Source organism: Panthera pardus, unplaced genomic scaffold (assembly GCF_024362965.1).
Source record: "Panthera pardus isolate Hobbes unplaced genomic scaffold, ASM2436296v1 HiC_scaffold_24, whole genome shotgun sequence".
NCBI classification, from domain to species: Eukaryota; Metazoa; Chordata; class Mammalia; order Carnivora; family Felidae; genus Panthera; species Panthera pardus.
The window spans coordinates 110,246,571-110,271,390 of NW_026526810.1; the positions used below are offsets into that span (position 1 = coordinate 110,246,571).

Sequence of the window (24,820 nt, forward strand, 5' to 3'; positions counted from 1 at the left end):
TTCTGTTGAGGGGATAGAAAACTCCATTCAAACTGATTTCAGAAAAGGAATCTATTGGCTTACACACTGAGAAGCCTAGAAGCATCATGGTTTCAAGAATGGCTGAATCTATGTTCTCAAATGATATTGTCAAAAATCTCGCACCTTCTCTTAACTCTGCTTTCTTCTGTGATTGTTTCATTCTTATCCCCACTAGTTCTAAGGTGAAATCCTCCCAGATTTAAGTTAAGTAAAAAAGATAGAGTCCCCTCCCCCAGCCCCTTTTAGCATTATTCCTGCTAGATGAAGCAGCATAATGTGATGGTTGAGACCATGGACTCAGGAACCAGATCAGCTCCATCACTTACTGGTATTGTTTTGTGTTGGAAGTAGGCTTCATGCCAAGAACAGAGACCAACTCAGGGCTTAAACTCATGACCCTGAGATCAAGACCTGAGATGAGATAAAGAGTCAGATGCTTAAGCAACTAAGCCACCCAGGCACCTCCATCACTTACTGTTCTTAGAACTTTGGACAACTTATTTTACCTCTCCAAGCCTTGGTTTCTTCATCTGTACCACAATGGTTCCTACGTCAGTAGGTTGCTGTGAAGTTTAAAGTTGTTGGATACTTGCAAGGTGCTTAAAATAGTGCCTGGTACAACAGAAATACTCAATTACCAGGCTCTGATTGGGTTATAACTTTATCCCTGTGCTCTAAGGTTGGGACTTTACATCCAAACTACCAAGATCTAGAGTAGTGGAAGGACAGTTTCTTTTAAGAAATTTGGAGTGCCATTACCAAAGGCAGGGGAACGGCTGCCAGGTCAACATAAGCAACAAATGTCTGCTACAAAAAAGTTGGCAAACTTGGTGGAGACAACTCTCTAAGGTTTTATTTTATTATAAAGTAATACAGGAATTTGTATAAAATGGTTCTAACAAAACAAAGGGATATAGAATAACCTGAAGGGATTTCTGTTCATGCCTGTAGTTGTAAAAAAAAAAAAGCACAATTCATTTTTTTTTAAGTTTATTTATTGTGTGTGTGTGTGTGTGTGTGTGAGAGAGAGAGAGAGAGAGAGAGAGAGAGAGAGACTGAGAAAATCCCAAGCAGGCTCTGCGCTGTCAGCACAGAGACCGACCAGGGGCTCAAGCTCATGAACCCAGAGATCATGACCTGAGCCGAAGTCAGGAATTGGATGCCCAACTGACCGAGGCACCCAGATGCCCCAACAATTCGCTCTTATTTGCGAAATGTAACTAGCGTTTGACTAGCACGTCACTGAAAAAAGCACTTTCACATGCATTAGTTAATTTAATCCTTGCAATAGCTCTGCGGAATAGATATTTAAAAAAAAATTTTTGTGTTTATTTTTATTAAAAAAAATTTTTAACGTTTATTTATTTTTGAGAGAGAAAGCGCAAGTGGGAGAGGGCCAGAAAGAGGGAGACAAAGGATCTGAAGCAGGCTCTGTGCAGCGAGCACAAACCCTAACGCAGGGCTCGAACTCATGAACTGTGAGATCATGACCTGAGCAGAAATCAAAAGTTGGCCACTTAACCAACTGAGCCTCCCAGGCACCCCAGTATTTATTTTTGAGAGAGGGAGAGAGACCAAGGGCACAAACACAAGGTGGGCAGATGGGAGGAGCAGAAAGAGGAGGAGAGGGGCAGAGAGGGAGAATAAGAATCCCAAGCAGGCTCCCTGCTGACCATGCAGAGCCAGACTTAGGCCTTGATCTCATGAACTGTGTGATCATAACCTAAGCCGAAATCAAGTCAGAGGCCTAACCCAGTGAGCTACCCAGGCACCCCTGGGGAATAGATATTATTAGCCCTACTAACATTAAGAAAACCTAATGAGTGGAAATACAGATGGATGTAAATTTTACAAATGGTAGTAATGTTATATAGCCTTTCCCGTTAGTGTTCCCATTGCATTTTATGTTCTGTTGGTACTCATGTATAATCATTTTTTCTTTTTCTTTTTCTTTTCAATGTATAATCCTTTCTTTCATTCAACAAATATTTATTGAGCACTTGCTGTATGCCAAACCTTGTCTTAGGCACTGGGCACTGGGACACAGCAGTGAACAAAACAATCCCTGTATTCCTTAAGTTTACATTATGATGGGGTAGGGGAAGACAAACCAGAAAATAAATAAGAAAAATATAAAGTTAGTAAGTGGTGATAAATGCTGTAGAGTAAAATCCAATAGGAAAAGCAGATAAAGAAAGGGAGTGTGTTTCAGTTTTACACACAGTGGTCAGTCTATCATCTGACGTTGTTTGTGGCTCTTCCCAAACAAGGATAAAATCTTACTTGCATTTACCTTCCAACACTCAGGGAGCCAACAACTTTATGTCCAATAAATGATAAGCCTGAGAAGAGTTGGGAAACAAAGGCCTGTAAAAAGATATTGACCGTAAAGGGCATAAATTGAAGAATCATTTATGACTAGTTTCACTTAGTTGCGTTAATTTAGTTTCATTTCCATTAATAAGTGAATTTCTTTTCAGCACCTTTGCATTACAGAATGAAAGTTGTGTTAAAAGTTCTTACAGGCTATTTTAGGTATTTCAAGTATCTTTAGCCCCCTCTTTGGCTTTACTAGTGAGCACAAGGGGTGTGCGCGTGCACTTAAAAAAAAAACAACACACCACGCCCTCTGGCAGTTATTTCTTGGTATCAAGAATAGCTGTTTTCCAGGGGAAAGTTAGCATTTGGGAGTTCGCACTAACGTGCTAGGTGAAGCCCCGTTAGCAGTCCATCCCACCTCAACGAGCCACAAAGCAAGCCTGCACGCCCGGAAACACAAACTACAAAAAGTGAGAATCTAACAACCCCAGCGCCCCGCGCAGCGGAACCTTGACCTCAAGATGGCGTCTCGTAGTCATAAGATTCAATCAGCTCCAATCAAAAATGGCAGGGTGGGTCGTAATTTACAGTTCGAGCCTTTCTAGTCCCCACCAGGCTCTCCTTCTCTATGGTTATTGGCCGCTGCGTGGTGATTCAGAGCCAAAGGGAAGACTATCTATACACGTTCTTCTCTATGATTCTCCTCTTCAGTCGGCCTGGCCGCAGTGCATGCCGGGCAAGAGGAAGACCTCCAGAAGCTCCCCGCGCAGCGCGGCTGTGTTTGCGGCCTGTGCGAGTAGGCGCTTCGGAACCAGTCTCCCGGCGAGCGGTGCGCAGAAACCTCGAACCGGTGGAGCCCACTCGTAACCTGGAGCCCGGAAGGCCGCGAAGACCGTACTGTTTTCTCAGCGGCGGGTGAGTCCACGCCTCTGAACGCGTGTGGGAACCGGGAGACCCGGGAGACCGGGAGTAGGGGAAACCAGGGAGGGTGCGAAAGGGCCGGGGTGGGATTGGGGGTGAAGAGGGGTTGGGGTGGGGGAGGGGGCTGGCACGAGGCTTGGGTTTCTTCACTTCTCTAAGGCCTCGAAAACCAGTGGGCCCAGCAGGAACCCGTGGAGGCCGGGACCTACTGCCAGAGCTTTCCTCCTTGCATTGTCGCCCACTTTCTCTTTCCCTCCCACGGCCCGTCACTGAGTGGATCGTCTGGGCCTTTTCTGGGCTCCACGTTTGCCACAAAACGATCGGTCTGCCCCTGGGGAGCCCTTCCCTGAGGCCCCTTTCTAACCCGAGCCTGGGGAACCTTACTGTAGATTTTCCGGGCCTAGGACACTCTTGCCCCAGGCTTTGCCCACAAGCCAGAGCAGCCACCCGTTTTAGCGAGGTGCCGGCCACCAACGGATTTCTTTCCCTTCCTCTTTGGTCATCCAGAGCCCTCCACCGAGTGCACTCCCCCACACCCACTCCGGATTCAGCTAATGCCCACCTTTTTTGGCACCCTCTTGGTTTGCTTGTCTAAGATTGTGATGAGTATTGTGGTCCTGCCCCCTTCCTCCTTTGGAGGTTGCAGTAAACTATATCCCCATTCATTCTAGGCGATGACCAAGCTCCACATTAAAATGTGTTACTTCTTTCTTACTCTTCTTTGGTCTTCAGTACTTTTTAAATACGTTTTTCGAAGTAGATCTAGGAGTACGAAGATTATTTTGAAGTTATGTAACGTGGATATTTATATTGCCATGGAAAAGCCATTTTGATCCTGGGCAGAGAGGAGCAGACCAAAAGGAGGGAAGAGATTGGACTTCTCTTGTACCAGACTGCTCTAGTATGAAGTACTGTGAATTAGGTAGTTGGCAGTGGAGTATAAACAATTTTTATATGGTCTTGGGAACTTTGATTTTTAAAAGCTTTCCAAAAACATTCAGGGGCCTTGAAAGGCATTCAGTTGGTCCTCATGATTCAAGCAGATACTATACTATTCTAATTAACCTAACTTTTCTTGAAGCTTTGGTTTTTCTTCATCTGTAAATTGAGGATTATAATAGTATCCACTTCATAGGTTATTGTTATTAGGGATTAATTGAGAAAAAGTATGTAAAATCCTTAGTGCGATGTCTAAGTCACATAGTGTTTAGTTTGCATTAACTGATACTGTTATTTAAGAAATTTCAGTGAAGTACAAGAGCCTGATCCTGACTCTTAACGTTTCGTCCAATGTACTCTGAATAGACTTTTCTAAATACAATCAAAGTCAACCCTTAATAAAAAGTTTCTTCTTGGTATGTTATTACTAGAAAGAGGCATTGTGATACAGTGAAAACAGCCTTTGGATTGGTAATTTCAGGATAGTGGGGACGTTGGAGTCCCCACTCACTTATTGTGTTTCCATGGACAAAATAGCTTCTTCATCTGTAAAAGGACAATAATATATCTACACCAGGTAATTTGGGAGATTCAGTGAGATAATGTATGTTGAAGGCTTTTGTAAACAGAAGTAAATAAAATGTTAGTTAATACTTTTATTAAATAATAATTCTTCTTGGAGTTACCGGATTCCCATTTCTGGTCTCCAAAATATGGTTTTTCCTGTATGTATGTATGTATGTATGTATGTTTGAATGTTTGATTCCAGAACATTTCTAGTAAGAAAATGTTTTCATTGTCCCAATGTTGCATATAGGCACTATATGTTAATAATAGTTTGGGCCAAGGTGTTTTTTTGTTTTTTTTTTTTTTTGTGGTTTGGTATCTTTTTATTTTACTGTGTTAAGGCTTTAAATCTGTTATTAAAATAAAATGAGTTCATTTTAATATTGGTAATTACTTCAGACCCGATATTAGTTTGGGATTTTCAAGTAACTTCTTGGGTCACTGATTAGCTATATAGTTTTTTCATTTATATACGATTTAAAGAAAAATTGTATTGACTATTTTGTAACTTTGGAAGCAGAAGTAGTCATAAATCTTTTAACGTCTTACAAAAACATTCTGTGTATTTTGTTTAACCTCTTGATAGTTTTTTCTGACAACTACCACTGCCATTCCTAAGAGGATTTCGATTGATTATCCTTTAAAGTTTTTGAATAGCTTTTCTCTTGCTTTTTAAAAAAATTTTGAAACTTCAGAAAATAAAAAGAACATAACATTTACACCCCAGAATTACTGATACTGCTTTTTAGAACTTAATCAGCACAATTTCAAACTTCAAAAAAGTTGCAAGAAGAGTAGAAAGAATTCTTAAATAGCTTTTCACCCAGATTCCCCAAATGATAACATTTCACAAATTTACTTTGTCCTCTCCTCGTTTTCTTCATAGTTTTCTTCTGAAATGTTTTGCTAGTAAGCTACAGATGAGGTGTCCCTTAGCCCTTAAATACTTAAGTGTATATTTCTTAGAATAAGGGTATTTTCATATTTAATAGCAGTACAGTGAACAAAATCAGGAAATTAATATTGATTCAATATTACTAATTTACAGGTCTTAATTGGATTTAGCCTGAACTTGTTCTGAATTGATAATTGCTTTTTTTTTTTAAAGCAACTTTACTAAGGTGTAATTGATACATAAAATACACTTGTTGTAATGTGCAATTTGATGATTTTTAGTAAGTGTTCAGAGTTGTGTGACTGTTACCCCCAAAAGGATCCTTCTTTCCGGTTTGCAAGTCACTCCCTGTTCCCACCTCAGCTCCAGACTACCACTAATTTTTCTCTGTAAATAGTATTGCTTTTTAATCATTGAAAATGGTAAAACTGCAAAGTGGAAAGCTAAGAAAAAGATCACGTCCCTTTTTGGAGACTTAAAACACTTGAGTATTTTCATACCTCTGAAAAGCTTTCCTGCAAAAGAAACATTTTGTTAATCGAGCATTTCCTATTCTTCTTTGGATATGGAATACTCTTTCCTAGGAATAGTTCCTGAAGACTCCACTTCTGTAGAAATTCAGTTTGAGATGCGGTTTTGAGGGGCTTGCTTTCCTTAGGCTGGGACAGGTATGTCAGTCCATTGTACCTTGTAGGCTGTAAGCAGAGCAGGGAACAATACATGCTACAGTACTGATCACTTATATTCAATGAAGAGCTACTGGACTGGCAGTGTAACTGTAGGAAAATAATGTTTAGAAAAGAATCTGACACACAATTGGAGCTAGATATCTGTTGAATGAATGAGTTGTATAAGTATTTGTTCAGGAGAATCTGTTGGTTCATTTGCCTCTTACCATTCAGAAATTTGGCACACCGGGTCTGGATGGGGTTAGCCAGTAAATCTATTCCGGGTGAAATATTTTTTCTATTGGGATAAATCTGCAATGGAGGAATGGTTATTAGCAGTAAATGGTGTGAGAAAAGGAGTGATTTAACAGCATAACGAGAAAAAAAAAACATAAAGAGGAAAAAGTGAAAAAAAGAAAAGCAGAATGCATGCATATGTTGAGTGGTAGGGATACATGTTATTTAAAGTTTTTTTTTTTGGACAGAGGAAACTAGATTTATTGAGATAAAATTTACATACAATAAAATGCACCCATTTAATTTCAGTGTATTTTGACAAACGCGTAATAAATCTGTATGACCACTGCCACACTAAAGTAGGCACTGAAGATAATGATAGGTGCTCATTTTGTTACTTTGGGCTATAAGGTTTCATACTGAGCCGGTAAAAATGCTTTGAGCCTTCTAGGGGTGCGTGGCTGGCTCAGTGGGAAGAGCATGTGGCTCTTAATCTCGGGGTTGTGAGTGTGAGCCCCACGTTGGGCGTAGACATTGCTTAAAAATAAAATCTTACTGAAAAAAAAAAATGCTTTGAGCCTTCTAAAGGTGAGGCCCTCCAGAGTGAAAGTGAAAAATACAAGTATTTTGTAAATGTTACCTAAATCATTTCAGTGCTAATAAAATAACCTTTGCAACTCTCTTTTTCTTAAACTCCTTGTGTGATCCCTCAGCAATTGGCTACACTTGAAATAAGTACATCCAGAATCTAACACTTTCACCACCTATTCCAGACCACCCTCTCCTGTCTGTATTATTATAGTAGTCCTTTGCATCTCCACTTGTTCTCCAGTCTCATTAACACAGTGGCCAGTGACGCTATTAAAATGCCAGTCTTACTAACACAGTGGCCAGTGACGCATTTAAAGTGTAAGTCAGGTCAAAAGCCTTTCAAATGTTTTCCATCTCAGAGTAAAAATCAAAACCCTTGCAGTGGCCTACTAAGTGCTACATTCTGTGAGCCCGCTCCCCTAAGTAATACTTGGCATTTATCTTTGCTTTCCTCAAGTACTCTGCTCCAGCTGTTGGCCTTGTTTTTCCTCCCACAAAACACTACATGATCACCTCAGGCTCCTGTATTTGCTGTTTTCTTTGCTTGGAAGGCTGTTGCCTCCGTATATGAGGTTTCCTGTCTTGGCCGCTTTGGAGTCTTCATTCAGTTTGCCTATCTTCTTTGTGAGGCCCAACCACCATATTTAAAGTAAAGTGCTCCCATGTTCTTTTCCCTACTTTATTCTACAACGTACCTACCAACTTTTTGTTGTTGTTATTTTATTTTTTTAATTTACATCCAAGTTAGCATATAGTGTAACAATGATTTCAGTAGATTCCTTAATGCCTCTTACCCATTTAGCCCATCCTCCCTCCCACAACCCCTCCAGGAACCCTCTGTTTGTTCTCCATATTTAAGAGTCTCTTAATTTTTCCCCCCTCCCTGTTTTTATATTATTTTTGCTTTCCTTCCCTTTCCTTGTGTTCATTTGTGTCTTAAAGTCCTCATGTGAGTGAAGTCATATGATATTTGTCTTTCTCTGACTAATTTTGCTTAGCATAATACCCTCTAGTTCCATCCACATAGTTGCAAATGGCAGGATTTCATTCTTTGTGATTGTTGGAGTAATACTCCATTGTATATGTATAGTATCTTCTTTACCCATTCATCCATCGATGGACATTTGGGCTTTTTCCATACTTTGGCTATTGTTGATAGTGTACCTACCAACTTTGAATCTCCATATAATTTATTATGAGAATATTACAATTTATCAACTGTAGGTAAAAACTGATCAGCTTTGCTTATGGTTATAAAAGTATTCTTAGTCATTTTCACACATGCCAAAACATAAAAGTTTATGTTGAAAAAAGTGGTTGATACTCTCACTTTAGGGTGTTTAAGGTGAACATTAATATTGGTCAGTGATCATCAGAATTGTTTGTTTTCTGACCATAGGAGGGACCATTATCTTATTAAGATACCTTTCTTTACCTTTGAAGTTTCGCCTATGAATAAGCAAGTTTTAGATGGTTTTAAATGAAAGGGACATACAACAAAAATTAGAAGTGAATAGAATGCATACGTTAGCATAAAACATATAATCTGGTTATTCTTACAGAATGAATTATACATTTAAGAGCCACGAAATACAATTGAAACACCAAGAACATAAAGCGTTTTAAAAAAATGGTTACAGCTTAATACTTGGCAATAAATTCATGCTCCGGTCTTTGTAAAAACATTGTGAGGCTAGACACTGGGTCATTGCTAGCATAGAAATTGGCACATGGGAGCTTGTTAATAAATTTGTTTACTGATTCATTCACTAATTTATTTATTCAACAGGTATTAATACCAACTGCCCTCCTAAGAAAGTGCTGAGATAGAGTATTATAATGATAATAGAAGAGCTTCTGTAAGTAGGACAGTAGCCCTCTTTTGAAAGGAGATACACTTCTGCCCCCTCCTGTAGAATGCTTGTTTTTATTTTTGGGCAAAAAGTATTACAAAAAGATTAAAAATTCAACACATTTATAATATTAAATTAGTTCCATTTTTCCTTTTTAATTTATGCTGATGCTTAAGATTTTAAAGCATTTTCCAGTACCTTATTTTCTAAGTGTATGAAATTCTAGGAATTTGTTTTACCTGTAAAGCTTTGTAAATATTTTAAGTGTACTGTGTTTTCTGAAATGGAAGTTTAGATTTTATAGAATTATCCTAAATAATCCTGTATTATCCTAACTTATCCTAACTTATTAAGTCAACACTGAGGAAGAACAGCTGTGAGCCTGAAGGACATGCTTATCTAAGACTGTTTTAAAGAAAAGTCTAATAAACAGGTAAAAAGATACTCAACCTCATTAGTGATTAAGGAAATACACATTGAAATGAGAGTATTTTTTACCTATGAGACTGTTATAATTTAAACACTGATTTACTCCAGTGATGTTGAGGATCTGAGGAAAGGGCATACATACCCATGTATTGGTGGTGGGGATATAAATTTGTACGTTAGTTTTGGAGGATGGTTTGGAGGTAAAGTGTAGATACATACAGTACTAAGCTGTGTTATAAAATTATTTGCACAGGTGCATAGATTTATATATCCAGTATGTCTAAGAATGTTCAATGTTATTTGTAAGAGGCAAAATGTGGAGCCAATCATCCTTGTTGATTGAATAATTATTGTATACCTGTATTATGGTAGTTTACTGCATTATAAAGGTTGGGATAGAACTTTGTGAACTGATATGAAGAGATGTTAATGACAATGAAGTAGAAATGCACGTAACAATATAGTATGATTATACTGTTTGCAGAAAAACACAAATAATTATATGTTAGTTTGTGTATAGAAAGCTATTTAGAAGAATACAACGGTATATACCAAACTGTTGGGATTAGGGGGCGAGGAAGTGGAAGACATGCACTTTTTATCTTCTCTCTTCTGAAGGGTGAGTAAATCAGTGTATGAAATACACACACAGAAATAGTACAAATGTTCTTTAAAAGCTTCAAACAACTCTAGACCCCTTCAGTTGTAGAGTGTAGGTGAAATTTTTCCTAGTATCCAACAAACATCCTGTTCATTAAATTGCTACCCTTTAGTGCCATCACTGATACGGGATCACCGATTTTGGCTGCTTTTTAAAATTGGTACATGGGATCTTCCTAGGGCATCACATTGTTTTTCTACTTTTTCTTATAGTTCTGGACACTCAAGTATGTTGATGAAAATATAAAATTTGGTCATAAAGGAGTCTTAAATACATTCATTTAGCTAAAACACAAAATTAAATTTCTTTTAAGTAATATAAATCAAATGAAGTGATTCATTGTATTCTTACATTAAATCAAATGCTAACATCTGATTTCTTGAATTTCATTCATTCATTGAATTTCATTCAAGAATGGTTAAGAGTTTTGCTTTTATCAAAAATTATGACATCTTTCTCACTGTCACAAATTTTATGTTCTGTATATTTGAATGGTTACCATGTGACCTGATGTCAGGCGGTTTCTTCCCCCTCAGGTTTATAGTTTACTGAGACAGTCATTTGTCCTTGAGGAACTGGCCAACATTGAGTCAACAAATACTGTGTAACTTTGTACATTTAGTTTTCAGGGTGCTGATGTGTGTAAAAAATGACTGCATCAGAGCACTTAAAAAAAAAAAAACTGTTAGATAACCTTCCTGGATTCTGAGTTTGGTTTAAAAAGATTCGTTGATGTTTGGTTTTTAATTTTTGGATATTAACTGAACCTCAAAATTTTTTTCTTCCTTTATATGTATTCCCACATGATTGTAGGAGTCTATCCTGAATTTAGATCGTGTACATTTTGGGAACTTATTTTAGAAAAGATCTAAGTTTTAAAAATTCTCAATGGACAGACAGAGAAAAGAGGGTCTTTGCCAACTCCTTTGGGTAAGAAAACTTTAGAATTTTGCAGATACTCTAAAAATGAAGGCCAACAAACCAGGCATATCAAATTGCAAAGATTTCAAATAAAATGATTTGTCATGATTTTTTTCTTTAGACCGCTGCAGTAAGAATGTCTTTTCCCCCTCATTTGAATCGCCCTCCCATGGGAATCCCAGCACTCCCACCAGGGATTCCACCCCCACAGTTTCCTGGTTTTCCTCCACCTGTACCTCCAGGTAAGTTTGTGGATACTGTTGTTTCTTTAACCTGCAGTTTCATCATTACACTGTTAACTTTAGGAAAATGATATGTGTTAGTAGTAAAGATGTCTGTTAGTATCCTTTTGTAAATGTGATGTATCATTTTCCTGTGGCAGTACTTTTCATCTCTGGGTGAGTATCAAATTCATCTGGGGAGATTAAAAAAAAAAAAAACCCCTTTATTTAAAAAAAAAAATAGGGGGGTGCCTGGGTGGCTCAGTCAGTTGAGCGTCCGACTTCAGCTCAGGTCATGATCTCTCAGTTCGTGGATTCGAGTCCCGCATCAGGCTCTGTGCTGACAGCTCAGAGCCTGGAGCCTGCTTCAGATTCTCAAGTCTTCCTCTCTCTCTGCCCCTCCCCCACTCATGCTCACTCTGTCTCTGTCTCTCTCCCTCTCTCAAAAATAAACATTAAACAAAAATTTAAAAAGGTAGTACGTTCGTATGGTTCAGTCATCAAAAAGGTATACAGTGAATACTTTTCCTTGAATTCCTACATAACTTACTACTATCTCTTACCGAAAGAGGGAAACTTCTTTTTATTTAACTTTTTTGTATTTAAAAAAATTTTTTTTAACATTTACTTATTTTTGAGAGAGAGAGAGAGAGAGACAGAACGTGAGTGGGGGAGGGGCAGAGAGAGAGAGGGAGACACAGAATCCGAAACAGGCTCTAGTCTCTGAGCTGACAAAGCCCAATGCGGGGCTCAAACTCATGGACTATGAGATCATGACCTGAGTTGAAGTCGGATGCCCAACCGACTGAGCCACCCAAGCGCCCTGAGAGGGAAACTGTTTTTTTTTTGTTTTTTTGAGAGGGAAACTGTTTTAAACAGTCATTAGTTTCTTTATTCTTCCAGATACTTTTTAGTACATATTACATGCCATCACAAGTATATATTCTTTTATCCAATGGTTTTTTTTTTTTTTTCTTAAGGTAGATGTATAGTAGCATCCTATATGTACTGTTCTGCCCTTTTTTTTATGCTTGATAATATACTTTGAAGAGCTTTCCAGATTACCATATAAAAGCTTCCTCTCTCCAAAGCTCTTTGAGGTCTAAAAAAAAAGAATTTTTTTTTTTCAGGCCCTACTCCAACCCACTGATTCAGATCCTCAAGGTACTGGGGCTTAGGAATGTTTATTTTCAATAAGTTCATAGGCGGATCCTAAGGATCTATTTAAGCAAAACTAAGAGAACCCACATTTGAGAACCATTATCTTTTTATTTTTATTTTTATTTTTATTTTTATTTTTATTTTTTAACATTTATTTATTATTGAGAGACAGACACAGAGTGTGAGCAGAGGAGGGGTAGAGGGAGTGGGAGACACAGAATCCGAAGCAGGCGAGAACCATTATCTTGAGGTACATCTTAACATTGGTTGGCCTAGAGAGCAAGAGTTTTCCTTTGGTTTATGGGCAGTAGTTCAGATATTTTTAACAGGGCCGAAAAATTTTTATACAAAATCGGCTTCTCTTCCAAAAGACAGTATCTTAAGAGCTGTCCTTAATTTGTATGTGAAAAGTTTTGCTTTTCTTATGTTTGCTTTTTTGCTGAAATCAGCAAATGATCCTGTAAATAATCCAGAAACACTTGAGGAAAGCTTTTTTTTTTTAATTAAAAATGTTTAAAATTAATTTATTTATTTTGAGAGTGAGTGAGTGCATGCAGGGGACAGGCAGACGGGGAGAGAGAGAATCCCAAGCAGGCTCTGTACTGACAGCATAGAGCCTAATGTGGGGCTCGAACTCACAAACGGTGAGATCATGACCTGAGCTGAAATCAAGAGTCAGATGCTTAACCGCTTAGCCACCCAGGCATCCTGTTTGAGGGAAGCCTTATATCAGAGACCTGTTTTTAACTATTGGATTATCTATTTGAAATTACAGTGTTTTATTGTTGAGAGATCAACAGTACATTGAAGTTGGCTCATAAGATGGGTTGTTAATTCACAACACATTCTACAGACTCAGTTTTGAGGCCTCCTGCTCCTAGGGCAAGTATATAGCAGTGTTGGAGTAGGTTCTATGAAAAGCCACAAGATAAACATGGCTGAGAGAGAGACAACGCGAGTGGGGTAGAGGCAGAGAGAGAGGACACAATCTGAAGCAAGCTGTCTGCACAGAGCATGATGCTTGAATCGACGAATCTCTAGATCATGACCTGAGCCAAAGTCAGACGCTTAACCAACTGAGCCACCAGGTGTCCCCCATGATATATTTTTTTTTAAACAAAACCCTTGTGTTATATAGCTTTATAGGAAAGAATAGTTTACTTTTTAAAAAATTTCTTTATGAAGAAATTTAAGGGATTGGGAATGAAGCATAATCACTTATTCAGAATCAGGAAAGATGACTGAAAGATCAGTGCCTTAATTTCTCTACTAGTAGATTGGTTTTATAGAAAAGATTTAAATTCCTTTGATGGGGTACCTGGGTGGCTCAGTCGGTTGAGCTTCCGACTCTTGACTTTGGCTCAGGTCATGATCTAATGGTTCATGGGTTTGAGTCCTGCATTGGGCTCTTCACTGACAGTGTGGAGCCTGCTTGGATTCTCTCTCTCCCTCTCTATCTCTGCCCCTCCTTGCTTGTGCGCATGCGCTTTCTCTCCGTGTGTGTGTGTGTGTGTGTGTGTGTGTGTGTGCATGTGTGTGCGTGCGCTCTCTCCCTCAAAATAAATAAACTTTAAAAAAAGTTTAACTTTTTTTTTTAAAGAGCAAATATTAAATTTAACCTTTTCTGATGAACATTATACCAAATTATTAAACGGAAGTAGAAGATAAATGAAACCTGTTTCTCTCTTTTTTTTTTTTTTTAACGTTTATTTATTTTTGAGACAGAGAAAGACAGAGCATGAATGGGGGAGGGTCAGAGAGAGGGAGACACAGAATCCGAAACAGGTTCCAGGCTCTGAGCTGTCAGCACAGAGCCCGACGCGGGGCTCGAACTCACGGACCGTGAGATCATGACCTGAGCCGAAGTCGGCCGCTTAACTGACTGAGCCACCCAGGCGCCCCAAACCTGTTTCTCTTAAGACTACTCTCTTTGCTTATCTTTTAAAATGGGTCAGCAGGAGGCACCTGGGTTAAGTGTCCAACTCTTGATTTTGGCTCAGGTTGTGATCTCACGGTTCATGGATTCAAGCCCTGTGTGGGGCTCTTTGCTGACAGTGTGGAGTCTGCTTGGGATTCTCTGTCCCTCCCCTGTTCACGTCTTCTCTTTGTCTCTGTTTCTCTCTCAAATAAATAAATGAACATTAAAAAAAAAAAAAAAAAAAAAAGGTGGGTCAGCTGCTCCTGAAACCAGATTGTAAGTGTTTCTTCTTGCCTGTTTGGTCATTGCCATACTAATGTGGGCATTTATTCAGAATAACACTATTAATTCTGATTGTATTTATAATAGCATACAGTATCATTTCTGTTCAGGGAAATATACTTGGGTGATAAATCAGACTTTAGTTACAACTCATTGTGCATTCTTTGTAGAGCATCAATACTTTAAAAGGTAAATAATAAAATAGTATGCTAAACTCGTGTAGTAAATCAAGACCACACATAACCCATGTTCATGAATCATTTTCTTCTCTTATTAATGCAATTAATTGCACTTTTAAGTGTGATGGTCAAATTCTATATTAAATTAGAAAATAAATTTGAAAAATAACCGTAATTTTTCCCTAAAGAGTAATATATGCATATAGAAAAAGAAAGGTTTTTCCCCATAGTTCTTGAGAATTCCCTTCCCCAAACATAGCCTTTCTTACCAGTTTGTAGTGTGCACGCTTCAGAGATGAACTATGTGTATCCTGATGTGTTTGCTTATGTATACTCTTTCCCTGCTTCTGTTTTTCTTTATTTTCTTTTAAATTAAAAAAAAATTTTTTTTTTTTTTTTTGAGAGAGAGCAAGAGCATGGGCACACATGCAAGCCAAGGGAGTGATGGAGAGAGAGGGAGGGAGAGAATCTTAAGCAGGCTCCATCCTCAGCACATAGGGCTTGATCCCACAACCCTGGGATCATGACCTGAGCCAAAATCAAGAATCCTACACTCAAGTGACAGAGCCACCCCGGTGCCCGCCCTCTTATTTCTGTTTTTTAAAAACAGCATAGTACTGCACTGTTCACGCTTTGTATACTTAGCATGTATAGATCTTTGTAATGAGTAGTAATACATTCTCTATTATGAATTTCATATTGCATGAAATTTAGTAAGTTGGGCTAAGAAATGTATTATTCAGGGGCGCCTGGGTGGCTCAGTCGGTTGAGCGGCCGACTTCGGCTCAGGTCATGATCTCGCGGTCTGTGAGTTCGAGCCCCGTGTCGGGGTCTCAGAGCCTGGAGCCTGTTTCAGATTCTCTGTCTCCCTCTCTCTGACCCTCCCCCGTTCATGCTCTGTCTCTCTCTGTCTCAAAAACAAACGTTAAAAAAAAAAATTAAAAAAAAAAAAAGAAATGTATTATTCAAATTTTAGTAACTATTAAAAAGGAACAAACAATGGGGCACCTGGGTGACTCAGTTGGTAGAGCATGTTACTCTTGATCTCAGGGTTGTGAGTTTGAGCCCCATGTTGGGTTTAGAGCTTACTTTATTATTATTACTATTTTTATTTTTAATGTTTATTTTTGAGAGAGAGACAGAGCCAGAGTGGGGGAGGGGCACAGAGAGAGGGATACACAGAATCTGAAGCAAGCCCCAGGCTCTGAGCTGTCAGCACAGAGCCGAACTAGGGGCTTGGACTCACAAACTGTGAGATTGTAACCTGAGCCGAAGTTGGATGCTCAATCATGGGAGCCACCCAGGCACCCCTAGAGGTTACTTTAAAAGAAAAGGAAAAAACATTTTTTTTCTACTATGTCTTTCTGACTTTTTCTTTAACAGCTTACCTATGGAAAAGGTGCCATATAGATTACAGTTGATAAAAAGGGGGGAGGATTTATTTTTTTGTTTTATTTACAAAGTGAAAACTTTAGATAGGTTGATGAATTCTAGTTTTGAGCATCCACTGTATTTAAGTGCTACGCACAAATGATCTCCGTAAGTCTCATAGGTACTCCAAAGAAATGATTACCTTACTACAATTGAGGAAACTGTAGCTTAAGAGTTTGGCCACGGTTGCATAGTTAGGCATGACATAACGATGAGTTGAACCCAGGTTTGATTCCGAAGTCTTTTATTTTTTTTTTAAGTTTAATTACTTAATCTCTACATTCAGTGTGATCTCACGACCCTGAAATCAAGAGTTGCATGCTCTTCCCACTGAGCCAGCCAAGCACTTCTGTGTTTTTTCCGTTTTTGTAATACTCTTTTGGTGTATTGATAGGAATCCTGATTTTTCTCATTTAAAAGTTATTTTAAGTGAGTTATATTGGAAGATAAATGGATAATGTTAAATGTTTTAGAATTTATTACCAGTCTTAGCTGGAGAATTCTTTTAAGTTGATGTTAAATTTGAACTGAAGAGCGACTTCGGAACTTCTTGAGATGTATTTAGAAGCATTTTAAAATTTATGTTAGAAAACTGGACAAAATCTTTCACTGATTTTTGCCCTCATTACATTCTTTTTCTTAGTACTCAAATGGTAAGATTTCATTAGTTATATACACAAGGACACTCTATATAGTAGCCATTGATTGGTAAACAATGTAGTTAAAAACAAAAATGCAGATTTCACTACGATGTCAGTAATAGCCCATTAATCTCTCTTAAACCTTCAGAGCAGCAGATACTTGTCTTAGAGATTTTCTTTGACACTGACTGACATTCCTGGTCATATTTTTTGCATGATTTATTTTGAATTTTTTTAATTAATTTATTTTTAATTTCTTGAAAGTAAGCTCTATGCACAACGTGGGGCTTGAACACATGACCCCGAGATTAGGAGTCTCATGCTCCACTGACTGAGCTACCTAGGCTGCCTTATTTTTTTAATTTTTAGAGAGAGTGTGAGCAGGGTAGAGGGGCAAAGGGAGAGAGAGAATCTTAAAGCAGGCTACACAGTGCAGAGCCTGACTCGGGGCTCGATCCCATGACCCTGGGATCGTGATCTGAGGTGAAATCAAGAGTCGGACACTCAACTAACTAAGCCACCCAGGTGCCCCTGATTTTTGTTTTTATTAAAGAACCAGCAATAACACGATTCTATTTAAGTTTCCAGATTAATTTCTCATTTGATACCTTTTTTTTTTTTAACCTTTTGAAGGATTCATTAATACTGTTGTTTACCCATAAGTGAACCTGTATTTGTGTAAGTTACTGGCTTTCAGGATGTACTGAATCAGATGAACATGAATCAGCAACTATAGAGTTTTTTAAACTTCTGAGACGAAAGCATATTGTGGCAGCCTTTTTGCTTTTTGAATAGTTTTTTTTGTTGTTATGTAAGTTTATATGGACTGGTCTGATGTCCCATTGCTTTTGAAAATAAGGCATTCATCAATATTTCATTGTCATTAGTCCTGCATTTTTATCTGTTGGTGTGGCACGTAGTTGATATAGAATGTAGTCTTATATATTTGTATTCTTATAATTTATTATGATTTTTTTCTCAGGGACCCCAATGATTCCTGTACCAATGAGCATTATGGCACCTGCTCCAACTGTAAGTACAATTTTAAGGAGGAATGAGGAGATACAGTAGTAATACTTCTTTTAAAGCTAAACAACTTGATAAAGTATTTTAATGTTTAAAAGAATGATGGGGAGTGAGAGCATCCATGTATTTGAGTATCATTTTCACTCAGCTATGCATATTATGCAGTTGCCCCTAAAATAGGCTCCCTAAATAGTTTTATGATTTCCCTCGTATTCTCTACACTCTTCATATACTTGTTCTTTCAGATTTAGGACATTGGTTTTTTCACCATTCTCTCATTTTGTCTTGGTCCTGGGAGATGGGAGAATGATCTGACATGCAATCTCATAAAAGAAAGAAAAAATACTGTAGGAATGGTCTTAGCAGAAATTTAAATTCTGAAGTGAAATTTGAGTTGAATATATTTCCATTCTTTCCTCATACCTACCTAATTTTTAGCCCCTTCCAACCTATTTTTTCTCTGTTGTCTGTTATGGTATCTTTAAGCTTTGTAAAGTTTTATTGAAGCCTTTACTCTGCTAAACTGTTTCATTTTCAGTCTTCTTAAGCCTTAATTCTTCACATTCATCAAAGCTTTTGTACATTCTCAGCATCTTCATTAAGAATGCTAACATGCTACTACACATGAATAAATAATAATCCTCTTAACTGTTATTTAGCCAGAATTTTTCTTTGAGTTAACTGGTAGAATATGAAGCTTCATTTGGAATTCTATGAGGGAGGGTAGATCTCATTACTTTCAACTGTTTCTCTACCTGTGGATTTTGAAATGGGAGGGAGAAGGAGGTGTTACCTATATTAAAAAGGAGATGGTAACTCTGTGGGGAAACAAATCTGCTGTGAGGCCGACCACTAAGAAGATAGGGTTCTTCAGACCAAGGGGAGGTCTAATTTTTCTTGGATCAGATACCCATTGTTGGGGTATTTTGGAAAACCTCCACCTGACAGGTACTTACTGTCTTGCATTTCAGCCTAGGAAAAGGTGGGACTTGGGGTTTGGAGCAGCTCCCTTAGTTCACCACTCTTTATTCAGTGCCTTCTGTGGATGTTTTGCTAAATTCAGTTTCAGATGTAAAAATGAGTGAGATTGGTTCTCTGGGAAGTTGAAAGTTACAAAGGAAAAGTAAAAAATGCAACTGATAAAGGTAAAATTTAAGTTTTGGAGAATGCTGTGAGAGTATTTGAATACTCTTGTCAGAGGATTAGCAGGGATAATTGAAATTTGCTTTTATGTTTGTACAGAGTAGAGTTGTGACGGATCTCCTGGATATATTTGATAATTTTAAATGACTTATGATGTTGTGGACATTTAAGAATTAGGTCTTAAGTATAAAGAAATTTCCATCCAAGTTATTTTTATTTTCTTTTCCAAGTTGTTTTTTAAAAGAAAGGTTATCTAATATAGAACTTGTCGCAGATAATTTTGTGTTAATGAAAAATGATAGGAGCTTTAGATTAGGTATGTAGAACCTTTACTAATTGCTGTGTATGCACTACTTAAAAATTGTTGTTAGCTTAATGTTACATTAAACGTGATGGGAATTTAATTGCCAGGTCCAGTTTTACTGCCTTTTTTTCACTCTAGGTTTTAGTACCCACTGTGTCCATGGTTGGAAAGCATTTGGGAGCAAGAAAGGATCATCCAGGCTTAAAGGCTAAAGAAAATGATGAAAATTGTGGTCCCACTACTACAGTTTTTGTTGGCAACATTTCTGAGAAAGCTTCAGACATGCTTATAAGACAGCTCCTTGCTGTAAGTGTTAAACTGTTTTTAATTTTTAAGTTTTATTATCGATTTCAAATTTATGAAAACGCAGAAAGGACTGAATAATCCCTTTCTGCTTTTTATTTTGAAAATGTTCAATCCTGCAAAACAGTTGAGTGAATAGTATAGTGAAATACAATTTTGTTTTGCCACATTTATTTTCTACCCGCGCGCACACACACCCCACACACATTTTTTCTGAATGATTGTAGATTAAGTTGTGACGTGATGTTTCATCTCTAAATACTTCCTGTTTTTCCTAAGTTGGAGGACATTCTCCTATATGATCACAAAACCATCATCATACTTAAGAAATTTAAGGCTGGGATACCTGGGTGATGCAGTTGGTTAAGCATCTGACTTGGGCTCAGATCTTGATCTCAAGGTTGGTGAGCTCTAGCCTCACTGGGAATGAGCTTGAGCCCTCCCACTCCCACTCTCCCTGTCTTTGCCCCTTGTGGAATTCTCTCTCTTTCCCTCTTTCTCTGCCCCTTGCTCAGTTGTGCGTTCTCTCAAAAAAAAAAAAAAAAAAAAAAATTAAAGGCTGATACAGTATTTTTTCTCCCTGATATAATATTGTTAACTGAATGTATTTACAGTTCATATGTAATTTTCCCAATAATCTCCATAATTGCTGCATTTTGTTTATCTATGATTCAGTCAAGGATTGTACATTGTACTGAATTGTTATACTTGGTTGGCAGGGCAGAGACTGACATGAGGCTCATAAGAGCATAAGGTCACGACCTGAGCCTCATGACCTGAGCCAAAAATCAAGAGTTGGATGCTTAACCACAGAGCCACCCTGGCGCCCCTAGACATCTTCTCTAATACAGAATAGCTTCCTGTCTTTTGCTTGTTTGTTTGTTTGCTTGTTTTGTTTTTGTTTTTCATGACATTGACATTTTTTTAAAAAGGTTTATTTTTGAGAGAGACAGAGAGAGGGAGAAGCGCGAGCACAGGGAGGGGCAGAGACAGAGGGAGACAGAAAATCTGAAGCAGTCTCTAGGCTCCAAGCTGTCAGCGCAGGGCCCAGCTCCGGGCTCAGACTCACTAATTGTGAGATCGTGACCTGAACCAAAGTCAGATGCTTAACTGACTGAGCCACCCAGGTGCCCCTGACATTGATGTTTAAAAAAATTTTTTTTAAATGTGTATTTATTTTTGAGAGAGAGAGCATGGACAGGAGAGGGGCAGAGGATACAAAGTGGGCTCTGTGCTGACAGCCTGATGTGGGGCTTGAACTCATTAACTGTGAGGTCATGACCTGAGGTGAAGTCAGACACTTAACAGACTGAGCCATCCAGTTGCCTCATTGGTTTTCTTTTTTTCTTAGTTTAGAAACTTTTATCCTGGGACGGGTGGGTGGCTCAGTTGGTTAAGCTTCCGACTTTGGCTCAGGTCATGATCTCGCTTGTTAGTGGGTTCGAGCCCCATGTTGGGCTCTGGGCTGACAGCTCAGAGCCCTGAGCCTGCTTCAGATTCTGTGTCGCCCTCTCTCTCTCCCCTTTCTGCTCATGCTCTGTCCCATGCCCTCTCTCTCTCTCTCTCTCTCAAAAATAAACAGAAAAAAAAAAGATTAAAAATTTTATCCTGGTGATAAATGCACTTTAAGTGAAATAATAATGATTTTATAATAAAAAACAACAGTGCCTGTACTCTCTCCCTCCATAATCTCCTCTGTTTTTTGAAGAAGTGATTTTAAAATCTTCTCCTTTTTGATTTTATTGCCATTTCTGTTTTGTAGAGTGTATGATCCTTGAATTAAAAAATGTTTAGGAAATAAACACCACAAAACCTAGCTTCGTCAGACTCAGTATTTTGTGATACTGTCTCTAGATTTTTTTCTTAAGAAATAAATCATTACAGTTGGCCCCAATTCCCACTTCTTTTTTCACAGAGGTAATTATCAGAGGTAAACCACTATCCTAAATTTGGTGTTTATCATTCATGTGTGTATTTCTTACTTTAATTACATATTTATATATTCAGAAAATTTATAATTAAATTTTAATTCTGTACTACATAACTTGTTTTTTTCACCTAATATATATATACCTTTAGTTTACTTATTGCTATGTACCATTGGATTGTAGTAATGTACCATGAATTTTAAATTTTCTTTTTTTTTTTTTAATTTTTTAATTAATCAATTATTTATTTATTTATTTTGAGACAGGGAGAGAAACAGAGCATGAGCAGGGGAGGGGCAGAGAGAGAGGGAGACACAGAATCCGAAGCAGGCTCCAGGCTCTGAGTTGTCAGCACAGAACCCAATGTGGGCTTGAACTCACAAACCAAGAGATCATGACCTGGAATTTAAAATTTTCTAATGATAGTCTTATGGATTGTTTCTATTTCTTAACACTATGTTTTGCTGTATGATTACTGGTAATGTCATGTCTTCAGTGAACATGAAAAAACTTCTGTCATGTATTCTCTTAGAAGTGGAATTTCTGAGTCTTACAGCCTGTTTATCTTCAGTTTTACAAGATAATGCCAACTTTTTTCCAAAGGAATGTTGAGAGGACATTTTTTAAAAAAACATCTCTATTGTGACATAATACTTATACTTTCAAATTCACCCTTTCATAATAATTCAGTTGTTTTTAGTATATTCACAAAGTTGTACAAACATCACCACTAACTTCATTCTAGAACATTTTCATCACCCCAACTACAAAACCTGTACCCTGTAAGTCACTTCCCATTCTCTTCTCTCCCCAGCGTATGGCAACCACTATCCTACTTTCTGTCTGTGTAGTTTTGCCTATTCTGGGTATTTTATAGACAGAGAATCATGGGGTATGTGTGGCTTTTTGTGTTTTGTCTTTTCTTTTTTACTTAATGTTTTCAGGGTTCATCTACATTGTAGCTTATATCAGTATTTCGTTCCTTTTTATGGCCAAATATTCCATCTGATGGACATACCTCATTTTGTTTACCCATTCATTAGTTGATGGGCAATTGGGTTGTTTCCACTTTTTGGTTGTCGTGAATAACGGTGCTGTGAATATTTGTGTACAAGTGTGTGGAGATAATGTATATATTCTATTTGAAACATCTTTTTATTTTTATTTATTTTTAAAGTTTGTTTATTTTGAGAGAGAGAGATTGAGAATCCCAAGCAGGCTCTGTGCTATCAGCACAGAGCCTGATGCAGGGCTCGAACTCACTAGCTGTGAGATCATGACCTGAGTCGAAGTTAGATGCTTAACTAACTGAGCCACCAGGGCTCCCCTTTAAGTTTTTTGCTTTTTTTTTAAATTTTTTTTTTTAACGTTTATTTATTTTTGAGACAGAGAGAGACAGAGCATGAACAGGGGAGGGGCAGAGAGAGAGGGAGACACAGAATCTGAACAGGCTCCAGGCTCTGAGCTGTCAGCACAGAGCCCGACGTGGGGCTCAAACTCACGGACCGTGAGATCATGACCTGAGCCCAAGTCGGACGCTTAACCTATCAAGCCACCCACGTGCCCCTCTCCTTTAAGTTTTAAGTAGGCTCTGTGACCAATGCAGGGCTCAAACTCACAACCCTGAGATCAAGTTGCATGCTATACTGAATGAGCCATCAGGGTACCCCTTATTTTTCTTTTAAGGCCTTAAATGTCTAGTGATCCTTGATTGTTTACATTTAAGAGTTAGGGATTAAAAGTCTTTTTGTGTGGAAATGCTGGGTTTGTAAAATGTTGAACATCATTGTAGGGTAATTTAGCCATCAGTTGATTGGTTTCATGCCTAGTGAGTATATGGTTGGCTGCCCTTGTTACCCATTCTGTATCCCTTCCTGATCTTTCATATCTGTTCTGTTCACTTTCTTCATAACTTCATTCTGTCTTTACCTGAGGATGGGGATAGTATAGTTTCTTATAAAGATAGCAGGCTATCTTCTCTGGGGGTGGAGATTAGAGTAGTTGCTTGAAAAGAACTCTGAGGCTTTCATTGTTCCATATTCATATTGTCAGGCAAGCACCTGTTTTTATTCAGCTTCATGCTGCAACTCCATTCTCCACTGTACGCACCTTTTACCTCTAGTCTAGGTCCACTTGGCTTTGTAGAATCCATTAACCTAATTCTTTCTCAGTAGTATCTTCATCTGTTAACACTTGGGAGTTACGGCTTTCTTTGATACACTGAATGAGTTCCCATCCTTCCATTTGCCTTTTGTCTCTTAAAATTTTTTTTTTTTTTTTTAATTTTTTTTTTTTAACGTTTATTTATTTTTGAGACAGAGAGAGACAGAGCATGAACAGGGGAGGAGCAGAGAGAGAGGGAGACACAGAATCTGAAACAGGCTCCAGGCTCTGAGCTGTCAGCACAGAGCCCGATGCGGGGCTCGAACTCACGGACCGTGAGATCATGACCTGAGCCGAAGTCAGACGCTTAACCGACCGAGCCACCCAGGCGCCCCTCTTAAAATTTTTTTTAATGTTTATTCATTTTTGAGAGACAGAGCGTGAGTGGGGGAGGGGCAGAGAGAGACTGAAGCAGGCTCCAGGCTCTGAGCAGTCAGCACAGGCACAGGCACAGGGTCTGATGCAGGGCTCGAATTCATGGATGGGCAGATCATGACCTGAGCCGAAGTTGGTCGCTTAACCAGCTGAGCCACCCAGGCGCCCCTTGCCTTTTGTCTTCTTAAAATTTTGTTGAATTCTGGTGCCATTTCCCCCTGCAATGTTTGATCTCATGGGTTTTTATCTTTTATATTCCTTGATTTTCATTTTATTGGTTTTCTGTGAAGGAAGATGTGAAAAATACATGCATTCTCTTAGTTTTGACAGGCAGTCTTCAGTTACCATTTTCCACAAATAACTTTTTTTTTTTTTAACCTTCTAGCTTTTACTTTAATAATTAGAAATAATGTTTAAAAACTTTGCAAGTAAACAAAATAATGTTCTACTCTTCAGGTAACCTGCTCCACTCATATTTCTGATTTATTGAAAATTTTTTTCGTTGCATAAAGTCTTACTGTATATTTGCAATTTCATGTCCCATGTTATTTTTGTATCCTTATCAAGCATTTCCCCATGTTACTAAAAGACTTTTATGATACAGGGGCGCCTGGTGGCTCACTGGGTAGAGCATGCAACTCTTGATCTTGGGGTTGTGAGTTTGAGCCCCCACATTGGGTATAGAGATTACTTAAAAAAAATCTTTAAAAAGTTGTTTATAGT

The 24,820-nt window shown here is 38.2% G+C and overlaps 1 protein-coding gene across 2 annotated transcripts in view; it reads left to right on the plus strand.

Annotated features, from left to right (window-relative positions):
* Positions 1-3,067: 3,067 nt before the first annotated feature.
* RBM25 (RNA binding motif protein 25) overlaps positions 3,068-24,820 on the plus strand; it is a 60,138-nt gene continuing 38,385 nt past the window's right edge. The window contains exons 1-4 of one of the 2 annotated variants that reach the window (XM_019427056.2): positions 3,068-3,255; positions 11,144-11,264; positions 17,838-17,887; positions 19,467-19,634. In XM_019427056.2, coding sequence (XP_019282601.1) covers positions 11,159-11,264; positions 17,838-17,887; positions 19,467-19,634 — 324 coding nt within the window. In that variant the 5' untranslated portion in view covers positions 3,068-3,255; positions 11,144-11,158. Of the gene's footprint in view, positions 3,256-10,836; positions 11,032-11,143; positions 11,265-17,837; positions 17,888-19,466; positions 19,635-24,820 lie in introns of those variants that run through there. The other variant, XM_019427055.2, reaches the window with a different exon arrangement.